At 44.8% G+C, this 12,100-nt stretch overlaps 1 protein-coding gene across 1 annotated transcript in view; it reads right to left on the bottom strand.

The window, feature by feature from the left end:
* HYDIN (HYDIN axonemal central pair apparatus protein) overlaps window positions 1-12,100 on the bottom strand; it is a 234,138-nt gene that overhangs the window by 34,165 nt on the left and 187,873 nt on the right. The window contains 7 exon segments of the mRNA XM_060253816.1: window positions 1,201-1,419; window positions 4,094-4,232; window positions 5,797-6,061; window positions 7,735-7,843; window positions 9,079-9,268; window positions 9,362-9,513; window positions 10,130-10,365. Of these exon segments, the coding sequence (XP_060109799.1) occupies window positions 1,201-1,419; window positions 4,094-4,232; window positions 5,797-6,061; window positions 7,735-7,843; window positions 9,079-9,268; window positions 9,362-9,513; window positions 10,130-10,365 (1,310 nt within the window).

Raw genomic sequence — 12,100 nt, 5'->3', positions numbered from 1 at the left:
TTTGAGTGTCTGTGGATTTGGGGGGGGGGAGTATTTTGAAGTCATTCTCCCCACCCCCCATCATGGAGACAGATTTTATACTCCAAAAATCTTGTTGGTCTCTAAGGTACTACTGGACTTGAATCTAGCTCCTCCCCGCTTCAATGTGAATCCTCAAGGGACAATCCAATCGCTCCTTCTGGGTGTAGCAGTATGGCATTTAAATAAGGTCGTCCACAGAAAAGGTAGTATTCTTTTATTCCCCTTCACCACCCATTATTCCTTTCTTAGGGGCCCAGCTAAATGGTCCAAATGCCGCAGCTTGGCTATTAACAAGAGCTATATGGAGCATGTTAGTTACTCCCATTCTGCAGATGCTCCCTTGGCTGCCCACCTGTTACCAGGCTCAGTTCAAAGTATTATACAAAGCCCTTCATGGCCTTGGCACCTCTTAGTTACAGGACTATGCTCTGCCGCAACAACTTTGCTCGAGTCAACAGGGGCTTCTGCAGATGCCAGGTTGCGAATGGGCAAAATCAATAACTGTCCATACACGTGCTCTCTCACTTGTGGCTCCAGCCTTGTGGAATGACCCTACCTGAGGAGGTCAGAAGAAGAAGAAGATATTGGATTTATATCCCGCCTTTCACTCCTTATCTCAGAGTTTTAGAGCGGCTCATAATCTCCTTTATCTTCCTCCCCCACAACAGACACCCTGTGAGGTGGGTGGGGCTGAGAGGATTCTCACAGCAGCTGCCCTTTCAAGGATAACCTCTGCCAGAGCTATGGTCAGGAAAACTCCCTGTCTCCTGGCTTTCCACAAACCGAAGTATTCAAGAGGTAACAGAGTTGTGCTGGACAAAATGGTTTTACAAACTCGCTTGGATAGATTATTAGGGACTGTGGGGTCTATACTGCAGTGTATAGCTTACTGTAAAGCAGAATCCTATTTATGTAACTTCTGTACTGCTTAATGTGTCATGTGTATATTTATGCTGTGCCTCAGTTCTTTCTGTGGTTCCAGACTTCTAAAAATCCTAATGCATCAATTATTGAAAGTCACATTTTGTTGATTACACTGACTCACTATGTGTAACCTGCCTTGAGTCCCTGTGAGAAAGGTGGAGTAAACAAACAAGCAATCATGAGCCCAGACTCCCAGTCTTCTGGAGGCCTAGCTGGCTGGTCTGAAGATTGTTTTCTCGCATCTTTATTCCTCACCTTCTTCTTAGATGGGCGTGTGGCCGGGGCTGTCTTTGAAATGTCAACCCACTTGACGGTGTGCATGCAATCATCCCAATCGGGCACCTGCTCAGCAGGCGGCTGGAAGGCAATCTTGCAAACCTTGCACTTGATGGGCTGAGCCTTGAAGGTGATGGGCATGCTGGATTTCAAGGTCAGGATGGTATGTTTGGAGCATCCTGCATGGAGATGGCCAACCTAGGGCAGGGAATGAAAGCAGAGCATCAGTCTCTGGCATGATATTGGATGTGAGAATAAAGCAGGAATGTTTATCATCATGAGCCGCATGATGGCAGAACAAGGGTATATTATTTGTTTGGCTTATAGCCTGTCCTCCCCTGCAAGCAGGCTCAGGGCGGGTAACAACAAGCAATAAATACACAATGCAACTTAAAAAAAAAAACCCTTGCACTTCACCACGGATTCATTCAGTGTTGCTGAAAGTTAGATGATGTTCTCATCCAAAGGGATGCCAGCTCCAGACTGGGAAATTCCTGGAGATGGGGGGGGATGGAGCCTGGGGAGGGTAGAGTTTGTGGGGGGACCTCAGCAGGTCCATTTTCCAAAGCAGCCACTTTCTCCAGGGGAACTGATCTTTGTAGTCTGGAGATCGGTTTTAATTCTGGGAGATCTCCAGGCCCCCCGCTGAATGTTGGCAACTTTATCCCATGACAGTCCAGCCTTCCTATGAGATCTCCCTCCAGTCATGCTGACATCTCAGCCTGTGAGCCAGATACAGATACCAAACATTCAGGCTGTGCATGCACCACAAACCTGCACATCAGAATAAATTTAGTTGCCAGTAAGCAATGAGCATGTACAAGGTCTATGCCAGAAGTGTTTTCAGTCCCTACAGGTAACCCAGAGTAGATAATATTCTGGAACTTCTCAGCAAAATAATCCAGGTTGAAGAGTAATAATTTGCCACAGCTCCCTGGAGGAGACACCATAAAATCCCTGCACTGAATAGCATCAGGTAGTAGAAATATGACAAATGACAAATAAAACATTTCAGATAGTTTTGTTTTTGTTTTGCTTGCTCTTTATACGCCCCTTCAATTCAGCCCTATATGGAAGCTTCTTAACAGGGCCGGCCCTCTCACTAGGCAAATTAGGCATTTGCCTAAGGTGCCGGGCTGGGGAGGGTGCCAAATTGGGCCCTTCCAGCCTGGCACCATAGGCAAATGCCTGAATTTTGCCCTGTGAGGGCTCCTGGCTGGTGCACAGCCTCTGTATCACTCCCTGAGCATCGTCAGACGCTCAGGGAGCGATACAGAAACTGAGTGTCAACCAGGAGCCCTCAGAGAGGGGCAGGGATGGCTCCTGGCCAGTGTACAGCCTCTCTATTGCTCCCTGAGCGTCTTCCATGGGGGGCAGGGGGTGGGGGCGGAGCACAAGAGGGGAGGAGGCAGCCTGAGGGCTGGTACCATGGAGGGGGTGGTGGGTGGCTGATCTGCCTGGGGAGCCATGCACCCTAGGGCCAGCCCTGCTTCTTAAGCATGGAGCTGATTGGGAGCAAATAAAAAAACAATCCTTTCCCACTTTCTGCAGGTATCTGCTCTGCCTCAATCCCTCCCTCTTTCTCCTTTCTCCCTCTATCTCTTTTTCCTCTGCTGGGTTGCTTTTCCTTTCTTTCTGCCTCCTTCTCCTCATTCCTGTTCCTACTGTACAGCCTTGTTCTTCCTTGCATCTCATACACTGTACCATATTATTCCTTCCCCATCCCATTTGGAGCTACAGTTCACAAAGATGGCAGTTTGATAGGCAAAGTCAGTCATACGGTTGCCAAGTCCAATTCAAGAAATATCAGGGGACTTTGGGGGTGGAGCCAGGAGACTTTGGGGGTGGAGCCAGAAGACATTAGGGGTGGAGCCAAGATCAAGGCTGTGACAAGCATAATTGAACTCCAAAGGGAGTTCTGGCCATCACATTTAAAGAGATGGCACACCTTTTCAATTCCTTCCTTCCATAGGAAATAATGAAGGATAGGGGCACCTTCTTTTGGGGCTCATAGAATTGGACCCCCTGCTCCAATCTTTTTGAAACTTGGGGGGTATTTTGGGGAGAGGCACTAGATGCTATACTGAAAATTTGGTGCCTCTACCCCAAAAAACAGCCCCCCCAGAGCCCCAGATACCCGCGGATCGATTCTCCATGATTTTCTATGGGAATAAATCCCCATAGGGAATAACAGAGTTCCCAGCAGACATTTCCCTCCCCTCCCCCCGCTTTCTGATGACCCTGAAGCGGGGGGAGGGTCTCCAAACCGGGGGATCCCCTGCCCCCACCTGGGAATTGGCAACCCTAGTCAGTCACAAAATGGTGTCTGGATGGGAAAAATTACATTTAGCGTCATAGCATGGTACGCAAACACTACTACATGAAGGCCTGTGATATTGTTAATAATAGGGTGCTAGCTATTAGCCATGATGACTAAATTAGTGTAACCCTCAGAATGTTGGGGGAGCATCTGTGCAATGACTGTGAGCCTTCCAGGGGTGCCTGGTTCACCACTGTGTCAAGGAGGATGCTGGACTAGAAGGTCTTTGGGTCTAATTCAGCACACATGTTCTTATATTTGAACCCACAGAAGATTGCAATAAGGAATCCTGATGGCAGAACTGATTGCAAGAGCTGTGATGGTTGCATCATTGCATCCACAAGTAACTTGAGACTGTACCAAAGGGAAGTTGCTCCCACACTTCTGCGTTTATGAATGAAGAAGGTCTCCACGACCCTTAAAAAAGAAACATCCAGGGAACACTAGAAAGTTAAACACCAATTATTGTACCATCCCACCTACTCTTCCAAAATACTGTGAGCTCTTTGACTATACAGGAGAACAGGAAAAGAGGAATGGGCTGCTACATACCTGTGGAGAGAACTGAAGTGGGCCCCAAGTGGGCCATTCAAATCTCATCACATCTGACTTGCTGTGATTGGTGATTGTGAACGTTGTTTGATAGACCTTTCCAATGTAACAGTCCCCAAATTGGATACAATCCATCAGTCTGGCACCTATGGGGGAAACGGCCAAGCATTCAGATGTCTGGACTGAGCTTCAGTTTACCGACATCCAGTTTGTTATCCAGTTTAGACACTACTTCAGAAAGTTCACTAGCACAGCCTCTGCTGACAAGGCAAATTAGGAGCTGTGTATCTTCTGCATAATTATGATAGGTCAGTCCAGATCCCTGGACAATCTCTCCCAGCTGTTTCATATAGATGATAAACCACATGAGAAACAAGGTGCAGCCTGCAAGATAAACTAAATGCCATGTAACCAAGCAGTCGTCCCCACAACCACTAAAGGTCCCATGCATAGTTCCCTTTAAGCTGCGCTGGGGGCACTAGTGCACAAATTTTAAGAGGCTGCTCACAAATTTCCACTTCTGCTCACAGATACTGCTTCAGCCGATTGGAAACTATGGAGGATGGGGCACCTCCTTCTGAACCCCCTAGTCCAATCTTTTTGAAACTTGGGGATGTTTTTGAGGAGAGACATCAGCAGCTATGCCACAAATATGGTGCCTCTACCTAAAAAAAACAGGCCCCCCAGATACCCTCAGATTGGTTCTTCAATATAGCCTTCAGGCCCCGTTGACTATAATGGTCCCCATAGGCTACAATGGAGCTAGGAGGGATTGATTTTTTTTTTTTGTACACCTCTATTATGCTTTTCATTATGATTTGTAAACTAACTTGAGTCACAGGGAAAAGTAGGATATAAATATTTGAATAAATAAGTAGTTTGGGCAGGTTGATAACATTTAAGCAACTTCCTGTTTGTTAGGTTAGGCAGGGTTCTGACAGCGATTGTTCCTCCTCTGTTATACTTGACCTGTAATGCTGGTTGTCATAGTTCACGAAAAAAACCCAAAGCAGACTGCAGGAGTTTTCCCCCACCTTAAGTGCAGGTATGTTTTCTGAGGTTCATTGCAGAGCAGTGGCCTAAGGCCAGGTCTACCACTACAGTGGACTGGGGTGGGCAAGCCAGGTCTACACATAACGTGGAAAGAGGTGGGTGAGATTTGATTCTGTTTTCTCTTATACAGTTGTTATTATTCTTAAAATTTATTCTGAAATTTTTACTAGGTTATGGAAGTAATCAAAAAAATTAATTTATGTGATAGTTAAATATAACCTCGCTCACAACTTAATGCTACTAGCCTTTTCATGAGGTAGAATTTCTGCTCACAACGTTGTAGAGCTTAAAAGGAACATTGGCATATACCCAATGGCAAGTACCTAAATCAATATCGGAACTCTTGAAGGTTAAGGCATCAGGTGAGGGGCAACAGAAGCCCAATAGATCACAGCAGCTCCCCTTTCCTTGAGCATGGAGTCTAGGCTACACCACGAAACCTGGTGGGCAGTGGGAGAGATCTGCCTTGCTCCCACCCTTTACCTCAACAGATCTTGGTAGGACATGCCACGTTATCCATCTCATCCATAATTAAATATTCAGGGATCAACAGAGTCTCTGTGCATTCAGCATCAGCACTTTTATTCCCAATACTGTATTGGCAGAACTATCACAATGTTGTTGGTTACCTGACCCCTTTTCCTTTTTACTCACCCTCTGCTATGTCCTCTTCCAGGTGCCTTTCAGTGTTCTCTCCATCACCCTCTGCCATCAAACTGGTTATGTTGTCCAGTGTGATATCATCCTGGTAGCCTTCACCTATCATCTGGATGGTAGTCTCCTCATACTGGTTGTCCATGATGGAGAGATGGATCAGTGCTTCGATTTGTTGGATCACATTGGGTTGGAAAATCACATCAAACTCAGCTGACTCCCCATTGTGCAGGACTAGGGAGGCTGTGTGAGGTTTCCTGCCTATAAAGAACAGGACCAGAGCAGCAATGCAACCATTAGGGGCTAGAAAGGACTTTTCACCCATATGCTATGGAATAATGACCCTCAATTGGGGCAACAGGAAAGCAAAGCCTTCCAAGAGTGGATTAAATTTTTGCCTAAAAAGATAGGGGGTTGCAACCTACAGCTCTAGAGCCAAATATATCTCTGTTTGGAACCAAATCTGACTCTTTAAAAGAAAATTAAATCTTTCAGTTATGCAGGGGTGTCAAACCCATTTGTTAGGAGGGCCGGATCTAACACAAATGGGACTTTGTGGGGGTGGTCATGTGGTCATAAAATGTAATGTGAGGTAGCGGAGATATAAACTTTATAAAGGACACAAGTACAATTAAAGATATTATTTTTTAACTTAAAATACAAACATGCTTAAAATTCTTGCAAGATTTTATTTAAAACAGAAAGGTGGGGGAAATAGTGGTATTTGGCAATGCAGTTTTTAAAATAAAACATCAAGAAAAAGCACAAGGATCACAGCAGAAACTAAAAATATAAAATGCTCTGAGCCTGGGAAAATAATGAAATGGCATTGCAAGCTTCTACCCCCCTACCCAGTGGGTCTACTCAGATTGGCAATTGCTCTCTAGTATAATATCCCCCTTTGGCTGTAGGTTCCCAGGTTAGAGTACTCACTAGGTCAGGTCCATTGACCAGAGACAAGCTGGCTCAAGGCACCAATCCTTTATTTGCAAGGACACAACTCCAGGAAGCCTGAGCTTCAGCTGTCTATATAGGAACTTGAAACACATTGCAGCACAGACAAAGCTGCAAGGGAAATGTGGAATGGATCTTCCATCAAGGCCCCTTGGCCCTATCTATTTGGGCACAGAGACCTTAACAGAAAATCCACTCCATGTTCACCCCACAGCTTTGATGGAGAGCCCATTCCAAGTTTTCTTTTGCAGCTTTGTCTGTGCTGCAGCCTGCAAAGACAAGGCAGAAAAGGCAGGGAACTGTAAGAGAAGGAAACTTCATCAGCCTCAAATGGTGAGGACGGGAGCGGGGAGAAAAGAGCCCTGGGAGCCTGATTAAAGACCTGTGCAGGCTAGTCATTTGACACCCTCGAGTTATGGTACTTTGGAATAGGTGGAATGCTAGAGTAGTTGGTACATAAAAAGAATTGCAGGCAAATATATTTAAGGCATAAAAGAGCTTCTTAGAGCTGCTTCACAGAAAGGTGAACGGCTGCCAGTAATCCAAGCACAAACCATGTGTAGAATTATTCCACTGCGCTAAAACAGCTCTGCAGGGTGCCCCTGTGTACATTTATTGTGAGAACTCATATGTGCAACTTCTGAATAAAGGACATGAAACTTTATGGATTTGTAATCAACACGTTAATTATCAGTAATATTAAACTGCACATTTTCAGTTATGCAAATGGACTTTTTAATATTGGCTCTTTGTTGATTGTGTGATCAGGATTTTGATGCAGCTTGGCTCTTCAAGAGGATACTGACCCCTAACCAAAGAGATTGCATATTATTCCTCTGCAGACATTTTTGTGCAGTCTACTTCTGATAAATGGTGTTCTGGACAGGGGTGCTAAAAAGTGACAGCTGCTACACTTAGCCCCCATTTCACACTACAAGGTTCAGCAGATAGTGCTCATATGCCATGGCAGTTGTGTTTACCTCCCTCACTGGATTCATTCTCTTCACCCTGAGACACATAAATGCAGCTGGTGCTTGGCTTAGGATTCAGCATGAAAGCTCCATGTTCATCTAACATATCAAGATGCAGCTAGGAAAGGAAACAAGAGGAGAATAGCAAGACAGGGGTGCTCCCAGGAGAGCATTTTAGAATGCTAATTAAAAAGTGTATATAAAAAGGTGATTTCCCCATGGATGGCATAGTGTCCACTGATCTGTTTCCTGGTGCCTACTTGCTGCTTCTCCAAAGAACATAAGAACATAAGAGAAGCCATGTTGGATCAGGCCAATGGCCCATCCAGTCCAACACTCTGTATCACACAGTGGCCAATAATTTATATATATACATATATATACACACTGTGGCTAATAGCCACTGATGGACCTCTGCTCCATATTTTTATCTAACCCCTTCTTGAAGCTGGCTATGCCTGTAGCCGCCACCACCTCCTGTGGCAGTGAATTCCACATGTTAATCACCCTTTGGGTGAAGAAGTACCTCCTTTTATCCGTTCTAACCCGACTGCTCAGCAATTTCATTCTTCTTCTCTCCCCAAAAGCTTCTCTCCCCAAAGTAAGCAGCCAATGCCTAACCTCAACCTTGTTAAGAGTTTTCATCTCTGGACTGGAAATTCCTACAGATTTGGGGGACAGAGCTTAGGGAGGGTAGAGTTTGTGGAGGAAAAGGAGCTCAGCAGGGATATGATGCCATAGAGTCCACCCGCCAAAGCTTCCATTTCATCTGGGGGAAACTGATTTCCAAGGTTGGGGGATCTACTTCAATTGTAGGAAAGCTTCAGCTTCCACCTGGAGCAGGTGGTACTTCAGAAGAGCCCAAAAAGTATTAGCTTTGGGTCTGAAAGGAGCACCCATTCAGAAATATCTTCCCTCATCATAGAACAGTTACTTGGCTTAGGACTGCACAACATGTTGCAATTGCTCCCCCTGCTCTGCGGCAGCCATTTTGTAATTGGTCCCTTTCACAAAATTCCAAGAGCACCCATAGACTCAACAAACTTGCTACAAAATCACCTCCCTCCGAAGCATCTGGACTTTCTTTCAGCCACTCCCATTCCAGTCACCCTTGCCCTTACTAGAGTGTTCCCACTCTGGCCTCTTTCGAAGCTGCCCTGTTTCTTGATGATGCTGGTGAGTCTCTGCAAGAGCTGAGTGGTGGAAGCCACTGAAAGCAACAAGTGCAAGAAACAGGTGATCGATTCAGCGTGGCCAGCCAGAGGGAAATGAGCATCCCGCCCAACAGCACTGCTCTATCATTTTTGTTTGCTGTTAATACCTCCACATTTGCCATTCCCAGCAATTAATTACCTGGACCAGGATACTGCCACTGTTCTTAAGGACAAGAGGGAGCTTCTCTGTATTGCCCAACAGAAGTTTCTTAAAGAGGAGAAGCGGGTTCCCTTTTTTATTGCGAAGTACAGGGCGAGCAATGGTAACTTGTGGAAGGTTTCCATCCCCAGTGATCTCAAATGATAAACTCTTTGATTTAGAAACCATGCTGAAAGCAAGCAACAAGAGAAAACATTGCTCTTGGGTGCACATGGAAAAGACCCTAGATAAGAGATCTCTCAGTAAGCCATGGTGGAATTACCTGGTCACAGGATCAAGAGAAGCCTCAAAAATGCACTGGTAGGTCTGCATCGTTTGTGGCAAGAAGGTCACAGTTGCAAAGGCATGCGAACGGCTAGCAATGGACATCCGTGAAGGGTGGACCTCAAAGATGTCACTGACACGAATGGCAGACTAAGGAAACAAATGTAAAGCTTTCCGAATCTCTCAAATACCAGGCAGGACATAAAGCTGAACAAAATTCTTCCTGATCAGCCTGTCTTGTGATACACAGCTTTGTATCTGAGGCTGCGAGCTCTGACTCAGGAAAGCTCAGGAAAACTGGAATAAATATTGTTAAGCTTTAAGGTGCTGCTGGACTTCTGTTTAGTTTTGCAGGAAATGGCACCAGTAGAGGGCACAGAGACATTATGCATTTGCTCTAAACACATATGACCAGCAAAACCAGGGCTTTTTGTTTTTTTGGAGCAGGAACGAACAGGAATGCAGTTCCGACTGGCTCGGCATCAGGGAGTGTGGCCTAATATGCAAATAAGTTCCTGCTCAGCTTTTCCTACAAAAAAGCCCTGTGTGTGGTGAGGTCAGGGGTGCGGGCTAATACAAAAAAAGCCCTGAAAACAATTTCAAACTTTCAAAACCCTGCTCTGCATTTCTGCTTAATCTATGCTGGACCTCATGAAATCCTTATTTTACTTACTGACTTATTTGGTGCTTTATTAGGTTAAACAAAATCTCATAATTTAAGTGAGAACAGCATAAATTAGATGAAGCCAGTTATGTAAAAACATACCTTGATGGAGATTGGTTTGATGGCAAGAAGCACATCACAGGGGACTCGGCCGTGGTTGCTGATCTTAAACTGGGCTGCTGCCTGGTGCCCAACTAGGACATTATTGAAGATAAATTTGTTCTCATCTGTCACAAAGACACCTTCACAACCTGTGCCCTTTAGCACCTGGTTGAGGCAGCTGCTGTTGCAGATCTGATGCTCCTCAAATATAGACCTGAAATCATCAGTCACAAAGCCTGTGGGAAAGATAGGAAAGAGTGCTGAGGGATCCCATTCTCTGACCCAGACCCAAGGGTTAAGAGAAGCCACACTATTTGAACAAAGCTCTGGTCTATAACTTTAGTGGACCTATGGAAGAAGAAGAAGACCATAGATTTATACCCCAACCCTTCTCTCTGAATCAAAGTCTCAGAGTGGTTTACAATCTCCTTTATCTTTTCCCCCCCACAACAGACACCCTGCGAGGTAGGTGGGGCTGAGAGAGCTCTCACAGAAGCTGCCCTTTCAAGGACAACTCTGCAAGAGCTATGGCTGACCCAAGGCCATTCCAGCAGCTACAAGTGGGAGAGTGGGGAATAAAACCTAGATAAGAGTCCACACACTTAACCACTACACCAAACTGGCTCTCTGGAAGCCCCTTATATATACACCTAGACCCTATATACTCTAAGTTGATATACTCTTAAGTTTCTAGGCATTCTCTTATGAAAAGAAAACAGTCAATAATTCTTCCATCTTAAAGTTTATTTCATAAATATGAACTATCATGCTTATGCACTTTACTTCCCCTTTTCTATAGCCTATGTATTTTGTAAGTTTGTAAAAGTAGGGGAAAGGAATCTTGGAAGTATCTCAAACAGCTGCACAAGATCTGGGTTGAGATTCCACCTGACTTGACTTTCTGTTATAGGTATTTAAGTCAGGGAGCAGGCAGAGGCACGAGCCTTTTGGCATCAGCCATAGGACAAGAGACAAGGAGCTCTTGGCTCTTAGCCTATGGCCTGCAGCCTGTGATCTTGAGTGGGCCAGCCTAGGGCATCCAATATAGGGCTGCCAACTCCCTGTCCTACCACATTTCCCTGCCTCACCTTTGCCACTCCTCAGGGAACAAGAATTCATCTTCACCCTTCTCTGAAATTTAGCCTCAGCACTGTTAAGTGTGCTTTTTTGAAATCTATAGCTTCTTGCAGTACAGTTCTGGGAAATAAGTTCCACTTTGTCCAGTGGGGCTTACTCTCAGGGAAGCAAAGGCAGGACTGCGCTTCACAGCCACCTTTTGTTTTAATTATTTCATTATCAAATCGAGTCATGGCAAAAGCCCAAAAGGAAAATAAGCAAAAGAAACCAGACATTAATCTTCTCAAAGAAGTAAACGATCTAGAGTCTTGGTGGATCACTTTAATGTTGAATTGGCAGGATGAACTTGAATAGCATGTGTAAACCTGCAAGAAGGGACAGTGGCTTTTTGCAGTGAACCCGAATCCCCACTCAGGCTGCCTATGGACTCCATTCAGCTCAACAGTGGCTGGAATCTCCTTTTGAAACTCTTCTGCTGAAGTAACAACACACAAGAATGTGGAAATGATACCCTTTAACTATTTTCTCTGTGTTCCCGTGTTTAATGGCTGACCAGTATGAATTAAAAAAACCCAACTACTTAATTATGAAAGCAGCATCTTCATATCTAGTTATACTGACAGATGCCCATAATAGTGTGTTCCATGGTTGAAATTAATTATTATACAAAAAGACTGAGAGTAAATTACTGTGTGGGTATATTTTTTAAATTTATACCATACCCACGGTTGGTAACACACTTAAAATGGCATCTTAATCAAAGTTATACTCTTATAAACTTGTTGACCAATGGACTTAAAAGATGCAGTTCTGCACAGGATGACAGTGAATATTTAACACAACTCCGCTCAACTCTGTTGTGTGATTGGTCAGCTTCTCTCAGTAGGTCACAAA

The sequence above is a fragment of the Heteronotia binoei genome, chromosome 14, assembly GCF_032191835.1.
Source record: "Heteronotia binoei isolate CCM8104 ecotype False Entrance Well chromosome 14, APGP_CSIRO_Hbin_v1, whole genome shotgun sequence".
Lineage (NCBI taxonomy): Eukaryota > Metazoa > Chordata > Lepidosauria > Squamata > Gekkonidae > Heteronotia > Heteronotia binoei.
Note: the sequence above shows the minus strand (reverse complement) of the source record. Positions and strands in the feature narration are given on the sequence as shown.